General features: G+C 38.1%; 1 protein-coding gene across 3 annotated transcripts in view; it reads left to right on the top strand.

Moving 5' to 3' along the window:
* The window catches only part of LOC110291812 (contactin-associated protein like 5-2), a 684,470-nt gene that overhangs the window by 624,048 nt on the left and 39,201 nt on the right, over nt 1-21,221 (top strand). For all 3 annotated transcript variants that reach the window (XM_029482787.1, XM_029482783.1, XM_029482788.1), the window contains exons 20-21: nt 1,845-1,975; nt 14,483-14,567. In XM_029482787.1, the coding sequence (XP_029338647.1) occupies nt 1,845-1,975; nt 14,483-14,567 (216 nt within the window). The remainder of the gene's footprint in view (nt 1-1,844; nt 1,976-14,482; nt 14,568-21,221) is intronic.

The raw sequence follows: 21,221 nt of genomic DNA on the forward strand, positions 1-21,221 counted from the left end.
ACATATTTGAAAAGAGGCAATAACTACACTTTTAAAAATCACTTTTATTTTTAATTTTTGTACTGTAAACAGAAAATTTCTGCCCTTTGTCATGCAGAAAAAGTATATTCTGAATGCACAGCACTGCCAATGTGTAATAGAAAGAAATGTGAAAACTATGTGGGAGATAAAAACCGAATGATGCACTACTCTCATGTACTTCTGACCTGGCACTTGGCCTATTCCTTAGTTTGCTGTATTGATAGTAAATTCCCTGTGCCAGTCTGCTACCTCTGGGACTATAAACTTAAATTGTTTACCATTGTGTAGGTTTGAGGGAGGAGTGTGGGGAAATAAAACCCTAAAGAAGACAGAGACAGTAAATATTATCTTTCAGAGAAGGATACACAGAAAGTAAAGGAGGTTTCAAGCACTAGAACAATTCATATTAATACTGAACACACACTTGTAATTTTCCTATGATTGCTAGCAATAGGAATGAGTGAATTGAGGAAGGTCATATAAAAGAGAAAATGTAAAGGACTGGATTGGAATCATACTTTTTGGCCCAAATTTGAGTAAATGTGCTTTTCTCCTTAATGTCCCTTAGTATGACACTGTGCTATGTTTACAGCATTTTCTGCTCTTTTGTGTACTCAAGGAGAGTTTTCATTGTCTGGAAAAGAGTCCAACTCTACAATGCAGCTGCCTGCAGAGAGTGGGCAAAGCATCACATGTTATGCACCCTGGCCACTCTGCTCAACCATCTCAGGCAGCCATGTTGAAAATGGGAAATGAGTATAAATAAGCCTGATATAAAGATTCCAGTGAATGTTTATCTTTGATGCCACATTTTCATACAGATGATCCTTCAAATTAAAATGTAATATTCAGGCTACTGTACCTATTCAGATTTTGCTGTACTGCTTTGTCTTCCTGGATCCCTCAATTCTCTTCCTCATCCTCACATATTAAATGGAAAGAAAGGAAAGTACTTCATATGCCCTTTCTGACTCTCCTAAAACCCTTCAGTTTCCTTTCATTATATAAGTGGGATCTTAGGTTTCGATTCAATGGACTGGTTTTGTGACTCTGTGGATAGCAAACTGTGTCTTCCAAAATATTCTGAAAAAATTGAAATTTCCTAAGGAAACATGAAAATTTAGATTGTTCACCTTGCCTTAACTAGACCATTCTTAAACTGGAGACATTATGTTATATCTCACTGAGTAAAAACAAGATGGTGTCCTCTCTGTTCAGCTCAGAAGAAAGGAGATTATTGCAAGAAAACCATACCATGAGAGTAAATATGTCATGTTCATGTTCTCACATTACAGTTACAAAGTAAGTCTGTGGATGTGTGTCAAATTGGATCTCTTACTTCTACTATCCTCTCCCAACCCCTCTCTCATCTCTTCCTTCCTTTCTCCAGCTGTCTTCCCTTTTTCTCTCTCTCTCTCTCTCTTTTTTTTTTTCTAGTTCCTTTTCTGAGGCACTGTCACACTGTGTACCTAAACTGGCTTGAAAACCCTGACCTTCCTGTCTCAGCCTACAAAGAGTTAAAATTACAAGACTGCACCATTGCACTGTTCTTAAACTAGATTTTTAATTTAAAATGGAACATTCAGAAACAACAATGAAAACAACAACAACAACAACAACACAGAAGCAACTCACTTTAATTATTATCTATATTCAGGAGGTTGTATTTCAACTCTGATGAACAGATGGGCTTTTAAAAAGTTTATCCCAAGTTATTGAGGCCCAGAAGAAAGAAATAATGAATTTATGAACAATTTGATGACATCATTCTATGTTGTGCTTGCTATTCTTAAATCTAATCCCCCTCCTGTTTATCTTTTAAGGAAGTTTACAGATTCAATATCGACTAAGCAAGGAAGAAAGTCATGTGTTCACCATCAGCACAGAGAATCTTGCCAATAGAAGAGTACACCAGGTGAAGATGAGCCGAGATGGGCCAGAACTTTCCATTCAGGTACTTCACTTTTCACTTTTTCACACAGCCAACATGAAGGCTTCTTCATCTAACATGTCTGAGCTCCACCAAATCACATACTGCAATGATCCTCCTTATGAGTGTTGTTGTAATCACATGGGAAAGAGCTAGAAATGCAAATTGAGTCCCCCTTGAGAGCTATCTTATCAAATATTATTGGAGAGGAGGAATCACTGGACATTCTATTTTTACTCAAGTTTATTCACCTCTTAACCAGACTAAATGAAGAACAAGAATGGCTGAGTGAAAAGAGTAAAGTACAGAAAACTGTAGCTAGGACTGTAGGGGAAGTGGGCATAGGATACCGACACAGGTTTCCTCTACACATCACTATGCACTTTCTAGTAAAAACTGTGTATTAAAGACAAGAAAGAGTTACCTGGGCAGAAAAGGCAGAGATATTTGAAGGCTTTATATATACACAGGCAGAACTTTCTAAGGAAAGAGTGCAGTAGGCTTCTGTGAATTATTAGTGACTGTAAAGAGCCCACAGCAGAGCAGTGGTGATCTTAATAAAGTCCAGCAAAATCAAGACTACCCTTCTTTGATCATAAGTGAGAATGTTTGTTAGCTTACTAGTCACTATTTTGCTTACTTAAGCTTAATACATTCATCTTGTATCCTCCAAATTTATCACATTAAATGCCCTCATTCCTTGCAACCAACAGATGCAATGACATCTTTCTCAGAAGATAACTTTGCTGTCTTAATCTCTGAATTACGTATCATTTAGAAGAGGCTTCACACATTCTCACTACTCTATCTCCTCCTACCTGGACCTCAGAGCTTCTGCACACTCTCTTTCATGGCCAATGTCAATAGTCCTACCATTCTACCTGTGAGTTAGACCTCATGGTCTTCTCACAAGCACAGCTTTAACTTCCTGCTCTTTTCTAGCCCTTTGACCATCTTTCCAGTTCCACCAAATAGTTACTTGAAGCACAAAACAAGTAATTCTTGAATGTAGCAAAAAGAAGAAATCAAATCAACCAACCAACCAACCAAGATTTTTCTGGCATAAGGAAAGAAATCCATTTCTCACCAGGTATTCAAATTGCTAGACTTTTATATTGTCAAGGAAAAGTTGAAATATACTGATTTCCAAAGTGCATCTTCTATGTAACAAAATACCTAGGAACCTGATTAAAGGAATTGTGGCTACTGCTTGAGGGTACAGTCTGTTATTTCTACAGAAGCATGAGGCACTATGTCACATTCCCTGTGAGGAAGTATAGAGAGAGGAATGCTTGTTCTCAGCTCACTTTCCATTTTTTACTGATTCCAGAACCTCAGCTTTTAGAATGAGGGTACACTCATTTGAGGTGGGTATTTTCACCACAGTTAATCTTATCTAGAAACTCTCCACAACATGATTATAAGTTTGTTTCTATGGTGATTCTAAATTCCATGTATCTGACCATCAAGATTAACTACTATTCTTTCCTTCCTCTTAGTCTCACCATGTTACACAAAAATCGTTCTACTCAAGATATGAAAGAGTTTACTTTTGCCAAAACCCAGTGTTGGAGCATTGTATGAAATATTTTTGGTTAGGCATGAACAAATGTCTTCTCATTCCAAACAGCAACACAACATTAGGATACTACTAAGTTTAAGTTAGTGAACTCATGAGTTTTATTGAAATTACTAGCAGGAGTATATATGAGGTGTTACATTAGCAAGCAATGACATAAAGACATCTATATCACCAAAATGCACTTTGGCATGGGTTTTGACTCATGCTGGTAACCTGGGATGTACTATACAAATTAAAGGCAGAGCAGTAGTTAGGGAAGTTCTTGTTTTAGGCAACATATTTTGGGGAGGTAAGAGCCTAGTCCTAATGTATCTGGCCAGTTTCAAGCTCATCCTGAAGGCTTTAAATTATTTATTTATGAAGATAAATGAAATTCCCTGTAGGATGTAATATTTAACTTCCCCATGTGTAACCAACCATGATTACTTAGCAGACCAAGGTTACCTGATATGACCAGTGAAGGAATAAAACCAGGGTATGTTTGAATGGGCTGCAAGAAAAGTGAGGCTGAGAGTAGAGTAGTATTAGAACTTTTACACCATTATAAGAAACAGAATACTGTGGTGATTGCTACCATCAATACAGTCGCAGTTGCTGGGATACAATGATGTTTGCAAGTTCTTCAATATACACTAAATTAATTCTAAGGCCAACTGTCCTGTAATACTTCCAAGCGAATATACAAAGAAATATAGCTGTCTGAACACATCACTGCCTGAGGGAGAATCTCAGTTTCTAGAGAATTTAAAGTCCCACGGTGGCCCAAAATTCATAGACTGAGACTGGAAAAACATGTAATATGTGGCTACCATGGCAGATAGGGGAGGCCCACTCTATGGTCCCCTGCATCCAAGCTTTTCTCCAATAGAGAAAAGGGCTATGCATGGGCAAAGCAGCCTAGATTGCTCTCTGTCTTTGGGACTTAACTTACATTTTGTTTGACTATTATCACTCTTCTCTGAGTTTTTTTTTTTTCTTACCCCATTAGATTATTGGATCATTGCTGTGTTTTGTGATACTTAACTCCCACCCAGTGGTGAACACAGTATTCAATTTGACCTCTGCTTTTGATTATATAGTCATGTGATAGCTTATGTTATTCAGTCTCATAGTTTTAAATGTCCTGCATTTGCCCATATATCAATGCCTTTCTATATCCAGACCTCTTCTAATGTCCTGAAATCTGTCCGCTTGACTTTTTCCACAGACTGTTCATTATCATTTTGTTATCTTATTGTTTATTTTAGGAAATTATGCTATATAGCATATAAAGTAATTTACATACTTCCTTTTCATCATGTAACCCTCCCCTAGAGTGTAAGTTTGATGAAACAGGTACTTGGTTTACATTTGCTATTTCAGAGATAGCTCTTTACCAAACAGTTCCTAGAGGGATATCTGTGAATATTATACCCGAAGCAGCTGGTTTCCACATGGTTGCATGAAAAATGTTCTAAAGGTTTATGGGCATTGTGGAGAAGAGGAGATCTTCTATTTTCATTTCTGCTGCTGTATTAAATATACTGAAAAATATCAACTTAGGTCAGAATGTGTTTATTTTAGCTCATAATTTCAGGTTACATTCTAATGTAAGAGTAAAATCAAGAGGGGGTGTGACATAAAATAGCTAGTAATATCATCATTCATAAGCAAAGATAAATGAATGTATTTAAAGTCACTTGTTTGCTTATACACAGTATAATTTCTCTAGAATTTGGTACTGCTCACTGTAGGCTGAGTCTTTCCACATCAATTAATTTAATCTAATTCCTTACAGACTTGCCCAGTGACTGATGCCATGCAGACAATGTTTCATTGAGTCTCTCTTCCATGTGATTCTAGACTGTGCAAAGTTCATTCTTAAATCAAGACTAATATAAATAAAACTTAAGAGCTTAATATTGGGAATATCATGATAAAAGCTTCACTTTTTGATGTCCATGTGATCATGGGATAGAAAGATGTATTTAGAAGTTCATGAACTAAGGCAAAAATCAGTCAGAAAGATTCTCTCCCTTGAAACATAACACATAGAGAGGAATGGAGAGCAGAGAACCTTTAATGTGGCCTATAAGAGAACATAAGAGTGACTACTAGTTATTCTGATTATATGGAAGATCAGATATAATTATTGGATGTATAAAACAAATGATTCACCCCTTCTGCCTGGTGATTGCTGCTGGGGTAGACCCCTTGTTGTTCCACTTCCATGAAGACTCCATATCCTGATCCATTCTAGAGGACCTGTTGCACTCAGCAGTTGGTAAGAACCACCCTCCCACCCCAGTAGTACCAGAGCTGCTGCTGATGGAAGCCTGGTGTACTCAGGTACCATCACCAACAAAAACCCATGTCCTCCAGAATACCACTCCCCTTCAGTCCCTTGTAACCCTTTCTCCTGGTCCTTTCTGCTGGGCAGACTCCTTGTTGGTCTGCTCCCATGAAGACACCATATCCTGATCCATGCTAGAGAACCTGCTGCACTCAGAGCAGTTAGACCCACTGTACTCAGAGAAGTTGAGCAGCTGATGATCCTCTGCACTCAGAGCAGTTGAGGATTGGCTGTACTCAGGGTAGTTGGACAACAGCATAACTGTTCCACTGGAGACCCAACAGTCTAAAGGACTCCCAGGAGAGCTACAGCAGCCAGGGCAACAGATCAGCAGCTTCTCTGCCACTGCGAAGTGCCCTCAGTTGGAAGGCCCCACAAGTGGTCTGATACAGTCAGGGCCACATGAATATGGGAAGAACTGAAGCAACCCAGAGACAAAAGAGGCACACTCCTTATAGTCACCCAAAACAGCAAACAGCAGGGATATCCAGATGGAGAAAGGCAAGCAAAAGACTATAAGCAACAGAAGCCAAAATATGTGGACATCATCAGAACCCAGTTCTCCCACCACAGCAAGCCCTGAATACACCAACACACCTGAAAATCAGGAATCTGTTCTAAAATCCTACTCATGAAGAAAATAGAGTCCTTTAAGGAAGATATCAATAGCTCACTGAAAGAAATACAGGAAAACATAGCTTAACAGGTGAAGGAGTTGAATAAAGAGATCCAAGACTTAAAAGTGGAAGTAGAAACAATAAAGAATATACAAATGGAGGCAAATGTAAAAATTAAAAACATAGGGAAGAGGTGAGGAATTACAGACGTAAGTATCACCAACAGAATACAAGAGACAGAAGAGAGAATCTCAGGTGCAGAAGACACAGTAGAAGAGATTGACCCAACTGTCAAGGAAAACTCAATTCATAAAAATCTCCTAACACAAAGCATTGTTGAAATTCAGGACACAATGAAAAGAAAAGGCCAAATTAGAATTAAGAATACTCAGAATAGAGGAAAACAAAGATTCTCAGCTCAAAGGACCTGAAAATATCTTCAACAAAATCATAAACAAACAAAAAACTTCCCCAACCTAAAGAAAGAGATGGTTATAAAGGTACAAGAAGCCTATAGTACACTGAAAAAAATGGGACCAGAAAAGAAAATTTTTTTGTCATATAATTATCAAAACCCTAAATGCCCAGAGCAAAGACAGAATATTAAAAGTTGCAAGTGAAGAAGGCCAAATACAAATCTTATAAAAAAAGATGGACCTATCAGAATTTCAATAGACTTCTCAACAGAGACTATGAAAGCCAGGACAGCCTGGTCAGAGGTCATGCAGACTCTAAAAGAACACAAATGCCAGCCCAGGCTACTATATCCAGCAAAACTCTCGATCAACATAGATGGAGAAACCAAAATATTCTAGGACAATACCGTATTTAAACAGTATCTATCTACCAACTTAGCCCTACAGATGATCCTGGAAGGAAATCTCCAACACAAGGAAGATACCTGCACCAAAGAAAGGACAAGATATTAAGCATATCACAACAAAGTCAAAGCACATAAAGCCACTTATAAAAACAAACATATCAGGAACAGCCATCTCTCTCTAATATCTCTCAATATTAATGGACTCAATTCACCTATAAAAAGACATAAGCTACCAGGCTAAATATGCAAATAAGTTCCAGCATTTTTCTGCCTAAAAGAAACACATTTAAATAACAAAGACAGACACTATCTCAGAGTAAAAGTATAGAAAAGGTCTTCCAAACAAATGGTCCCAGAGAACAAGCAGTAGTTGCCACCCTAATATCCAATAAAATGGACTTTAAACCAAAAGGTATCAAGCATGAGGAAGAAGGATACTTCATATATCCTTCATAGCACTAAGTGCCCTGGTAAAGAAACTGGAGAGATCTTACAATAACAGCTTAACAGCACACCTGAGAGTTCTAGAACAAAAGGAAGCAAACTCAACCAAGAGGAGTACAAGGCAGAAAATAGTCAAACTCAGGACCAAAATCAACCAAATAGAAACAAAGAAAACAAAACAAAGAATCAGCAAAACCAAAAGCAGTTTCTTTGAAAGAGTCAAACTAATTAAGGGCAGAGACAGAATCAAAATTAATGAAATCAGAAAGGAAAAGGGAAACATAAAAGAAATGGAGGAAATTAAAAAAAAATCATCAGATCCTACTATAAAAGTCTATACTGAACAAAACTGGAAAATCTAGATGTATTGGATAGTTTTCAAGATAGATGCCACATTCCAAAGTTAAATCAATAGAAGGTAAACAATCTAAACAAGCCGATATCACACAAGGAAATAGAACAAGTCATTAAAGATCTCGCAATGAAAAAAACCCAGGACCAAATATATTTAGTGCAGAATTCTACCAGACCTTCAAAAGAGACCTGATGCCAATTTTCCTTAAACTATCCCATAAAATAGAGACAGAAGCAACACTACCCAATTCATTCTATGAAGGCAAAATTACACTGACACCTAAACCACACAAGGACCGGAACAAAAAAGAGAATTTCAGACCAATGTTGCTTATGAATATTGATGCAAATATACTCAATGAAATTCTTGCAAATCAAATCCAAGAACACATCAAAACTATCATTCACCACGATCAAGTAGGCTTAATCATCCCAGGGATGTAAGGTTGGTTTAATATATGCAAATCCATTAACATAATCCACTATTAATTAGACTCAAAGAAAAAATCACCTGATCATCTCCTTAGATTCAAAAAAAGCATTTGACAAAACATAAAACCTCTTCATGCTAAAAGTATTGCAGCGATCAGGAATTCAAGGCCCATATCTAAACATAATAAAAGCAATTTACTGCAAACCAACAGCCAATCATAAATTAAATGGAGAGATACTTGAAGCAATCTTACTGAAATCAGGGACAAGACAAGGATGCCAACTCTCCCCATATCTATTTACTATAGTACTCGAACTGTAAGTTAGAACAATAATACAAGAAAAAGATATCAAGAGGATACAAATTGGTAAAGAAGAAATAAATATCCCTGTTTGCAGATGATATGATAGTATATATAAGCAACCCAAAAAATTCTACCAGAGAACTTCTCTAGCTGATAAACAACGTCAGCAAAGTAGCTGGGTATAAAATTAACTCAAATAAATAGGTAGTGTTCCTTTATACAAAGGATAAATAGGCTGAGAAAGAAATTAGAGAAACAACTCCCTTCACAATAGCCACAAATATTATAAAATATCTTGGGGTAGCTCTAACCAAACAAGTGAAAGACCTGTTTGACAATAACTTCAAGTCTCTCAAGAAAGATATTGAAGATCACAGAAAATTGAAACATCTCCCATGCTCAGGGACTGGCAGAATTAACATAGCAAAATTGGCCATCCGAACAAAGGCAATCCATAGATTCAATGCAATCCCCATCGAAATCCCAAAGACATGGAAAGAACAGTGCTCAAATTCATTTGGAAAGGCAACAGCCCAGAATAATGAAAATAATTCTTAACAGTAAAAGAAAAGCCAGGGGAATCACAGTCACTGGCCTTAAGCTTTACTACAGAGCAATAGTGATAACAAACTGCATGGTATAGGTATAGAGACAGACATGTTGATCAATGGAATAGAAGACCCAGAAATGAAACCACACACTTACTGTCACTTGATCTTTGACAAAGATGACCCAGAAATGAAACCACACACTTACTGTCACTTGTTCTTTGACAAAGATGTCAAAAATATGCAATGGAAAAAAAAAGCATCCTCAATAAATGGTGCTGGTCTAACTAGCTGTCTGTATGTAGAAGAATGAAAATAGACCCATATTTATCACCTTGTACAAAGCACAATTCCAAGTGGATCAAAGACCTCAACATAAAACCAGACACACTCAATATCATAGTGGGAAAGAGCCTTGAACTCGTTTGCACAGGGGGAAATTTCCTAAACAGAACTCCAGTGACTCATGCTCTAAGATTAAGAATTGATAAATGAGACCTCATGAAACTTGAAACTTTTGTAAGGCAAAGGACATAGCCAATAAGACAAATTGGCAACCTATAGATTAGGAAAAAATCTTCACTAACCCCACATCCAATATACAAAGAACTCAAGACGTTAATCACAAAAAGAACAAAACAACCCAATCAAAAATTGTGGTATAGAAGTAAATTGAGAATTCACAACTGAAGAATCTGGGATGGGTGAGAACCACCTAAAGTAATGTTCAAATTCTTTAGTGATCAGAGAAATGCAAATCAAAGTGACCTTGAGATTCCACCTTATATCACTCAGAATGGCTAAGATCAAAACCTCAGGTGACAACATATGTTGAAGAGGATGTGGAGAAAGAGTAACCCTCCTCCATTGTTGGTGGGATTGCAAGCTTGTACAACCACTCTGGAAATCAATCTGGAGATTCATCAGAAAATTGGAAATAGATCTACTGGAATATACCCAGCTATACCAATCTTTGGAATATACCCAAAAGATGTCCCATCATGCAATAGGGGCATATGTTCCAATATGATCATAGTGGCCTAATTTGTGATAGCCAGAAGCAGGAAACAACCTAGATGTTCCAGGACAGAAGAATGGATACAGAAAATGTGGTTCATTTACACAATGGAATACTACTCAGCTATTAAGAAAAAGGACATCCTGAGTTCTGCAGGCAAATGAATGAACTAGAAAATATCATCCTGAGTGAGGTGCCCAAAAGGATGTGTCTGGTATGTAGTCACTACTAAGTGGATATTAGGAAAAAAAAAATACAGAAAACCCAAGATACAGACAGTCCACAGAACTCAAGATAGTCAACAAGCTGAAGTGCCCAAGTGAGGATGTCTCAGTTCTATTGGGAAAGAGAAAGCAATCATAAGGGGAGAGGGACAGAGGAAACTAGGAGGGAAACTGGATGGTGGGGAGCAGTTGTGGGGAGAGGAGAACCTTATATGGTATTGGTTGAGGGAAAAGGACGAAAGCCCTGAGGGCCAGCAGAAAGAATGGTAACAGGCTACCTTAGGAAATAGGAGGTTGGGGGAATACTCCAGAATGCACCAGAAACCTGGGAGGTGAAAGATTCTCAGGATTCAAACAGAGGGACCTTAGATAAAATGCCTGTCAGTAGGGAGAAGCACCTACTCCAGCAGGAAGACAGGGCATCAAGTGATGGATGGGATTGCTATCCCACAATCACACGACCCAGAATTGTTCCTGAAAGAATTCCAGGGATGGAAATGGAGAGGAGCCTGAGGAAAAGAAGGTCCAGTGACAGGCCTAAAGTGGGATCCAGCTCAAGGAGAGGCCCCAATGCCTGACACTATTACTGAGGTTATGGAGCACTCACAAAAAGGAACCTATCATGAGTGCCCACTGAAAGACCCAACAAGCAGCTGAAAGAGCCAGATGCATATGTGCACCCAACCAATGGACAGAAGCAGCTGACTCCTGCTTTAGAGAATTAGTGAAGACTGAAAGAAGCTGAGAAGGACAATCCTTTAGGGGATCAGTATTCTCAATTAATCAGGACCTCAGAGATCTCTCAAACTCTGGACCACCAAACAGACAGCACACACCAGCTGATATGAGGTCCCTAACACGCATACAATAGAGGACTCCCGGGTCTGTGTTCATTAAGAGATGATGCACCTAACCTCAAGAGACTGGAGGCCCCAGGGAGTTTAGAGGTCAGTTGGGGTCCGGGATGGGGACATCCATGTGGAGACAGGGAGATGGGAAGGAGGTATGGGATGTGGAACAGTTGGAGGGTGGATGGGGGCAGGAAGGGAATAAAATATGGAGTGTGAAAAATAATTAAAAAATAAAAATAAAAAAATAAATAAATGATTCTTGTAATGTCAGAAGCTACCTCTTACTATTATTACATTTTTTTCTAAGATGAGTAGGGTAAACACATTTGAATATGGGTGAGGTTGGGTGGTGAGTATAGCTGCTTAATTGATGAGTGATAGAAATTGTAAGAATAGCTTCCTGTTTGTGTAACGTGTGTGGGTACCATGTGGACTCGAGAGGACAACCACATGTCTAAGAGCTGTCCTTTGATACAAAGATTCTTGTAGGTCTATAAATTATGAAGAGGATGCTAATTTGGCTCTTTAGTGAGCTCAAGAGATCTGTGTGTTTCTTCCTTCCAAGTGCTGGGATTACCAACAAATACTGTCACACTTGGCATTTTATCTGTATTCTGGTACCAAATTAAGGTCCTTTCACTCCTGAGGCAAACACTTCACTGACTGAACTCATCCTCCAGCACCTTGTTTTTTTATAATTTTACTGAAACCTGATGGAAAAATTGGGCATGTTCATTTGAGCATTTAACAAATAACATTTTAATACTTTTATATTTTCTGACCTAATCACAATTAAGACACATAGAACACACACACAGAGAATAGTAAAAGGTGTATGCTTCCTTTTTCTGTCTATGTAATATTCACTAATCAATTTATAGTTTATAATAAGCAGGCACTTCCTATTTGTAATGTTCTGAAGAAAGAAAAAAAAAAACCTAGAATACAGATCTTATGCTATATCAAGTTTGCTGGCCAAGTAAGAAAGTATGCTTGTCTTTCTGACCATTTTACCCCATTATAAGCCAATATATATCACTTTCTCTTTCATCCCGAAAATGTTACTTAATGCAAGCAAGCATACAAATGCAACAAAAGCATAAATCAGGTTCCAAATATATTCCTAGCCTGGGTCAGCCTGTGTGTAGCATTTCAGGAATGCTACACAACTGTCAGAAAGAAAAGGCAGGTGGTTATTACTGCACTCAGCCACCAAGTAAGATCTCTAGTACACCTGCATTTCCCCATCTGTCTGTCTGTTAACATTGTCTTTTGAAGGACAGGTAGACAAACCTGGCTACTTGAAGTCATAGACAGGGATCTTGAGCTCAGAAACAGCATGACCATGCACAGCTAATTAGATATTAATGTGTGCCTTGGCTAAGTTATTCTCCATTGTGACTTCTCTTTCTCTGTCACTAGGTTGATCTATTTCATAACATTGTAAGGAAAAAGAAACTCTAAAGTATGCCCTTGTGTCCAGTTCCATATATTATTTACTAAATAAGAAATAATTTAGTCTAATTTAAAAAAAAACTGTGAAATAGCATTAAACCACAAACTATAGGTAATAGACTGTACTGAGATTATAGAATAAACTACAAGGTCAGGAGTTTCCTGCAGAGTGCGAGCATGTGTGTGTGTGTGTGTGTGTGTGTGTGTGTGTGTGTGTGTCTGTGTCTGTGTCTGTGTCTGTATCTGTGTATTCATGTATGTGCAGAGAAAGAGAGTTATGGATGGAGGACCTAGGTGGAAAGGTTAGGTATTAGTCCTGACCCATTATTTTACCCAAGTAGAGCAAATTCACTCACCCCATCATATGATAGTTTCTCTTCCTTTCTAGCCTCTGTACTATTAAATGACAAGGATGGTATCATTTGGATATTCAAAGTGGAGATTGGAGTTCAGGAGCCAGGTCAGAGGCCAGGGCTCAGTTGATGAAGCACTCGCCTTCCCTGAATGAGGATCTGAGGTCAGATCATAGAAGCTTTATAACAATCTAGGAGGGATGGCAGGCATACACTTGTAATCCTGGTGGTTGTGAGAGAAGAGGTGGAGACAAGCAGTTTTGGGGAGCCTCCTGGCCAGGTAGCCTATTTAGTAAAGTTCTCAGCCAAAGAGATATACCATCTTAGACAAAAGGCAAAAGGATCCTGAGCAGTGACACATGGGATTGTCTTCTAACTTTTAAATAATATACACATATGCACACTGTTTCTCAAGTAATAGAGATTGGAAGAATAAACTGTATCTGACTAAATTGAGAAAAAATCAAGATAGGTTGGTGGTGCAGCCCAGGAAGATGAAAGAGGAGGGGAGCAAATCAGCAATACCTGAAGCCAGGGATGATTATTAAAGGAGCACCCTAGAAATCAAGGCATGAAAGAATCCATCCCTGACTTCTGTTTATTCTTCTAGTGCAGGTTGATCAGCCATCTCTGTCAGTCCTATCAATATTTTCATCCTTTCCTAAAGTATTTTTCCAACTATGTTAGAAAGTCCTACAGTCCATACCTGAGAGTAGGTCAGGGATATGGAGGGAAAAAATTATGGTGGCTACTTAAGAACAAGAGGGGAGGAAAGGGAAGTATGTTCAAGGACAGCCAGGTCCCATTTAATGTGGCAGAACAGGTAACAGATGGGCTTCTCTGCTTACTTGTTTTCAAAGAAGAATCTGGTGAAAATTCTCAGCAGGGAGACTGATATATAACAATTGCCCTATAGGGTTTCTACAGAAATGAAACCCCCATGAAAGTCTTCTATTTACATGGAGTAAAGAAAAGGGACTTAATGTGCATTGTGGGAAAAGTGGTGGGACATTTCAAAACTCACTTTTGGATACTAAAGCACACAGGATTGAAAACCTTTAATAAATATAATGAGCAAGAACTCAAAAAGAGAGAGAGAGAGAAAATTCTGTAAACTCTAAGTGGTTTACAGATGGGATTGCTTTATGTCTTCTGAAAACCTGGACTGATGGCTTTGTTTCATTTTCCTACAGATGGACCAGCAACTCTTCAGCTATAACTTCTCCCCAGAAGTGGAGTTCCAGACAGTGAGGTCACTTGTCCTAGGCAAAGTCACAGGTTTGCTTTTCTATTCTATATATTTCATAGATGTTGTTAAACTTGAGGAATTTGTCACCTCTGTTGGTTTGTTCAAATGAAGACATTGCTCCTATGTGCAGTCTTGATGCAGGCTTTGAATCAGGAAATACTAAAACACACATCTGCTAATGAAGCAGAATGCCATTCATGTCTGCTTCATTAATTGGTTAATTTTTACTTTCTGTTCTCTATATCTTAGATGTTTCTGCTTTGTATATAATGTGTTTTTCCCTTTTTTGAGGGAAATGTTTTTGATATGTTATTTTTCTGTCTTAAAGTCCCTGAAGGAAGGTATTGATCTCATCTTGATTCTCAGAAGACCATTTTGCTAGACAGTTAAAGATATGTCAGATGGGGGAGAGAGAAGGGGCAGAGTGTGAATGTCAGGGAGGGAGGGCAGGAGAGGAGAGGAGAGGAGAGGAGAGAGAGAGAGAGAGAGAGAGAGAGAGAGAGAGAGAGAGAGAGAGACTCAGTGGGGAAATAAGGAGGGCAAGAGGGAGTAGGAAAATGAGTGAAAAAAATGAGTGAAGGGGGAGAGGTAGAGGGAAATGAAGTAGAAAGAGGAGGAGAGAAAGGGGGAAGAGGGAGATAGAAAGAAAGCATAAATGCATTCTGAGTGGCTTTAGAGACAGGCATACTGCCTCATGACTGCTACCAATGAACACTTCTCCCAGCTCTGCATCCATGATATTTTGGAAGGAGCTTGAAACTGTTTATATGAGGAGAGATCACTCTGAAGATATGAGAGCTGTGCACCCCGATATGGCCATCCTTCTTATGACAAGATTTGAAGTGCAGAAATGCCAATGACCATACCCCTTCTCTCTTGTCTCCTTGGTTTGAAATCTCATTACTTGTCTCTAATTTTGAAATTACTCCATGCCCAGTGATACATATTTTGATTGTATGTTTGTAGGCATAAGAAACTAGGTGTGTGCTGATGTTTGTAATTTTATGTGTCTGGTTATAGAGTTATTTCTAAATTTTTCTGCTTGATATTTTTATACTTCCCAAGTATATTAATTAGTTCACATGTATCTTTGTATCTAGTCACATTCAGTATCCATCTTTATTCATTAATTCTTACATTCTCAACATACCAACTATTGATTATTTCACATTCTAAATATTCAATTCTGAGATCTGAATTCAACCAATTTTGCACTGTCTAATTATAACCTCACATATTTTATGCTCTTCAAAAACTTTACTGTGAAAATAGTATGGATTCTAAGAATATTAAGCACTTAATATTTTACTAGTGATTGTGTGTCTGTGTGTGTGTGTGTGTGAGAGAGAGAGAGAGAGAGACAGACAGACAGACAGACAGAGAGACACAGAGAGAGAATGGGTGCATGCCATTGAGCACTTGGATCACGCATTTGGTGGTTGTTTATGGGATGGATCCACGGGTGGGACAGGCTCTGGATGGTCCTTCCTTCAGTCTCAGCTCCAAACTTTGTCTCTGTAACTCCTTCCATGAATATTTTATTCTCTTTTCTAAGAAATATTTTCTTTTATTTATCTTACATAGTTTCATTAATTGCTTATCTTACATGATTTCATAGATTGCACATAATCAACCCCCCATTGCTCTCTTCCACCCTACTTTTTAGTTAACAATTTCTTCTTCTCAAAACTGCGCTGAATCTATTTCTTTTTCCTATGCTGTGATTTATTTACACTCATCTGCTTTATCTCTACTCAGGGTCTCACCAATTGTGAGGATGACATATCTCATACTCCCATTTGCATGAGGCAAATTTTTCTTCCTCTCTGGTTTCCCTTAAATGCTATCTTCCTCGTGCAAGGTCTCCAGACTTGATATTCTCCTCACCCCTCCCCATCCCAGTCTTTAATTCTGTCCCCTGACTTACTCCTAAGTCTTAAAGGACCTCCCCTGATGACCATTAGAATGTAGAAGTGGGTGGGGCACGTGGTTCAGTGAGTAAGCTCCCTACCTAAGAAGGCTAATGAGCTGTCTTTACTCTCCAGAACCTACAGGAGGAAAGAGAATTGACATGTCCAAATTTTCCCTGATTTCTGTACATTTGCTATTGCACATGTGTCTTCTCTTTCTTAAGTAAATATATGTAATTTGAAAATAAAAACAATGGACCTCTCTTTCCATTGATGGCCGACTAGGCCATCTTTCGATACATATGCAGCTAGAGACAAGAGCTCCGGGGTACTGGTTAGTTCATCATGTNGTTCNCCCTATAGGGTTGCAGATCCCTTTAACTCCTTGGGTACTTTCTCTAGCTTCTCCATTGGGAGCCCTGTGATCCATCCACTAGCTGACTGTGAGCATCCACTCCATCAATGGAAAGAGAGGCCCATTGGACTTACAAACTTTATATGCCCCAATATAGGGGAATGCCAGGGCCAAAAGAATGGGAATGGGTGGGTAGGGAAGTGGGGGGCGCTATGGGGGACTTTTGGGATAGCATTGGAAATGTAATTGAGGAAAATATGTAATAAAAATATTAAAAATTAAAAAAAAAGAAAAGAAAAACAAAATGAAAGGAAGCCATGGCACTGGGGCTAAGCTTCATAGTAGCACAGAAATGGAGAAAAAAAAGATGGTTTTGGACAGAAATGAATGTGTTAGTAGCATGTCACAGAGAGGGATAGGTTCAGCAGAAATATTGCTTGGCCCTGATAACAAATTCCATACTACTACACAATCTTAGAAAAGATAGCTTTGAGGGACAGTTTCTCCTGTAAAATAAAGATCTTCAAGAAGTTTTCATAGTAGATTCTAGGGGAAATATGTGTAAAAATTTGTCTCAGTTTATTTCAACAATGTTTCATTTCAAAGCCCAAACCAAATTTGTTCATTTTCTTTCTGAGAGAGGAAGGAGAAATATACTGTCCTAAAGTCTAGTGATTTTGCACATACTCTGTATCAGCCCTGGTTCTTTAGGCAACATGATAAATGGAAGAGATTATTTTCTGAGGGATCCTTAGTTGGAGATATTAACTTATAAAGAGAGCCAATGCTACTGTCCACATTAAAACTGAGATGGGGCTGGCAAGATTAAAATCAGAAAAGACAATGTATGAAGTAAAAAGTAAGATGCTCTTTTCAGGGAACTATGAACTGTGAAAAGGAATAATTAACCTTGATTAAGAGACAAGACAGGAAAAACAGGTTGCAGCTTCTGGAGGAACTGAGAATTATGGGTTATCTTAGCCTAACTGAAAAAAAAATGTATTTGAGAAACTTTTAAACTTCTGTGATATTCTTTTTTTAAATCTAGCATGTGTATGTGTTTCTCCCATCCTTCTTCTCCCTCTTCCTCTCCCTCCCTCCCTCCCTCCTTCCTCCCTCCCTCCCTCCCTCTTTCTGTCTTTGCCTGACTCAGTCTCTCTCTCTCTCACCCTCTCCCTCCCTCCCTCCTCTCCCTCTCTCTCCTTCTTCCTCTTCCCCCTCTCTCTCTCCCTCTATCCCTCTCCCCCCTCTCTCTCTGTGCATGTATGTGTCTGTGTGTCTGTGTGTCTATGTGTCTGTGTGTCTGTGTGTCTATGTGTCTGTGTGTCTGTGTGTCTGTGACTGGTGTTCTAGTGTACTTGTAGAGACTGGAAATCTTCCTTCACCTTGCTCACTGAGGCAAAGCTTCTCTGTCAAATTGATAGCTCAACAATATTGTTAGTTTTGCTGGCCAGTGTTCTCTGGGAATCTTATCTCCACATTCTGAACATGGAATGAAAGAAGATGTCCCCATGTGCCCATCCAACACTTCATTGTGTTCTGGAGACCCATAAATCCAGTCCTTACATTTGCAAATCAAGTCTGAGTCACATACATCTTGATATATCACAGCCAATTCTTCAGTCCCGCTTGACCACTCCATAGATTTTGGATTTAAAACAGGCAATGGCACTGATAGATTCTATGAATGTCTCTCAAATTTTCCTTTGAATTTTACAAGCCAGACTTCTCTCATCTGCCCTTCTCCTAACACTCTTTCTTCTAAGATTCAACAGAACAGCTCATCAAGCTTTTGAAAAACTCAAAATCTCTTCTCATTCAAAATTTCACAGACTTTCTTCCCAATATCCTTCCCAAAAATCATGTTCAGGTCTGTCACAGAGATACCCCACAATCCTGATCAGGATCTCTTAGACATTGTTACTGTTGTCATCATGAAATACTATATCCAAAAGCATTTTGAGGGGTGGGCCATTTCACACACATTTTATCATCACAACAGTTCATCATTGAAAACTGTATTGACAGGAAATCAGTGTAGAAATCTGGAGGCAGGAACTGATGTGGATGCCATGGAAGAATACTGGTTATAGTTTTATTTCTCATGGCAGTTCTTGCCTGCTTTCTTTTTTATAGAACACAGGACCAATACCCAAGGAATCAAGTTGAATCACCAATAATGAGGTGGTTTCTGCAACATCAATAACTAAGTAAGAAAATGCCCTATAAGCTTGCCTAAAGCCTGATCTTATGATGGCATTTTCTGAATTGAGACTTCTTTCTCTTAGATGATTTTAACTTGTGTCAAGTTGATATAAAAACTAGCCATCACAACATGTTAGTCTAATACAATACTTAGCCTAAATACAATATTTAGTTTTGCTACATGCAGCAGACATGCACTTTATAGCATAGGTGTCAATGGTACATTGATTACAAACACAGTTTTCCTGTGATGGGAGTAAGAGTTACTACCATGTTCCGAATAGGGGCAGCTTTTCCATGACTGGATTAGGCTTGCATACTTGTACTTTTCCTTGGTAGTAAAGGATGTTTTCTGTGGCTGACAGGAATTATCATTAGCATGACTACTATTGATACATATTTCTAGTCAGTTATCTTCAAACAAAAATTACAGATCATGACTATGAGCCACAAAATGGTAGAACTTAAAAACCAAGCACAAATAAAAACATTGCCATAATAGTACATTTTAGATATTTATTTATTTGTTTGTTTGTTTGTTTGTTTGTTTATTTTGTAATTCAGGGCAGAGGTGTCGGTATGTCCATATGAGTGTGTAGATATCATTCTTGAAACAGGAGCGGTATGTCACCTTACAAAGAAGCAAGTAAATGGTATATCTCACTGGTCCACATATTCTTTTCTGGCTGAGAGCTCCTTCATAAATGGCTTCCTCTTCAGAACCAGTGGGGTAAATCACCCATGTAGAGTAGGGCTTTAATTAAGGAGCAATTTTGATATAAGGAAAAGTAGAGGAAGATGGAAAAGGAGAGGGAGAGAGAGGAACTCATGTATTATAGTCAACCCTTGGGTTTCTATCATCACTCCCTGCTAGCTAATGTAACATAAAAATGGCCTGTTCTGTGAACGTAGGTGTTCATGTACATGGTTTTCTTGACTTGTGCTAAAACCTCAGCATAAGTATCACAGCAGTTTGGTGATTGTGATCCTGTTGATATGAGAAGGCTCTACATCTTCTCTGTCTCAATAGAGTGTGATATTGACCCTTAACTATCATTTAAAACTAGGTATTTGATAGGGGAGATTACATGACTCCTGCCATTTACATAATTAAACTTTAATTTCACTCTCTCTGGATGGTATTAGAGTGGATGTAATAATATCCTACCTCTAATTAATGAATAGTTAATAGTGGAAGTGCAGATTAGGCAATAATAAAGTTCTGATCATTAAAACTTCTTATAATAGTTGAACCTGAGAACTGGAGCTTAAGCTTAATAACCAATGATATATACCTCTGGCCTTCTTACTTACATGCATACAAAACACACATTCAAAACTACACACACACACACACACACACACACATATGGAAAAGAAATGGAGAGTGTTTAGCATCCAGGAAACACTAACTTTGATTCTTAGTAATTCATAAATGATGTATGGAGATATAAACCTATATTCACAACACTCAAAAGGGAGCAAATTATGTCAGAAATTCGATGTCAATGTCTACCTCAGGTACCTCAGGTACAGAGAGACTTCATGAACCCCGATAATCATATTTGATAGTATTTAAGCTTCTCTATTCTCTAGCAAAACTGTTCCTGATAGATTCTAAAAGTGTGTTTATGAGGCTAGTATAAAAAAATCATGGAATCTACTCTAATGTTTGAAGATTTCAGACATTATTTCTCCCTTTCTTAGCATGGTATAATTCTTAATCTCCAAATGGAAGACCAGAGACTTCATTATGGATTTATTCTCTTACTAATGTTATATTACTTCCATCATTTATTGATTTATATTATTGTCAAAAATATGTATGGGTATGTATATGCATGTGTGCACATATGTGTACATGTGTATGAATAAGTTTATGTATGTGTGTGCACTGTATGTTTGAGTGGGCATGTAGTGGTGTGTTTGCTTTTATGTATGTATGTATGTATGTATGTATGTATGCATGTATGTATATATGTATGTGCTTGTAAATATATGTATGCTTGGATATGTAGTGAGAACATGAAAGTCATTATATTCTATATTAACTCCCTCTGGTATAGTGTCATGCTCAGCACCCAGGATCTTAGGTCTCTAGGACTATCTATACACATATTTATTTTTATAGTGATACATGAACATTAGGTGAAAACCAAATGAACTTGGAAATAAATAGCTCTGGGTCAAATTTTTGAAGGTCAGTTGACAAG

This window comes from Mus caroli, chromosome 1, assembly GCF_900094665.2.
Source record: "Mus caroli chromosome 1, CAROLI_EIJ_v1.1, whole genome shotgun sequence".
Classification (NCBI taxonomy): Eukaryota; Metazoa; Chordata; class Mammalia; order Rodentia; family Muridae; genus Mus; species Mus caroli.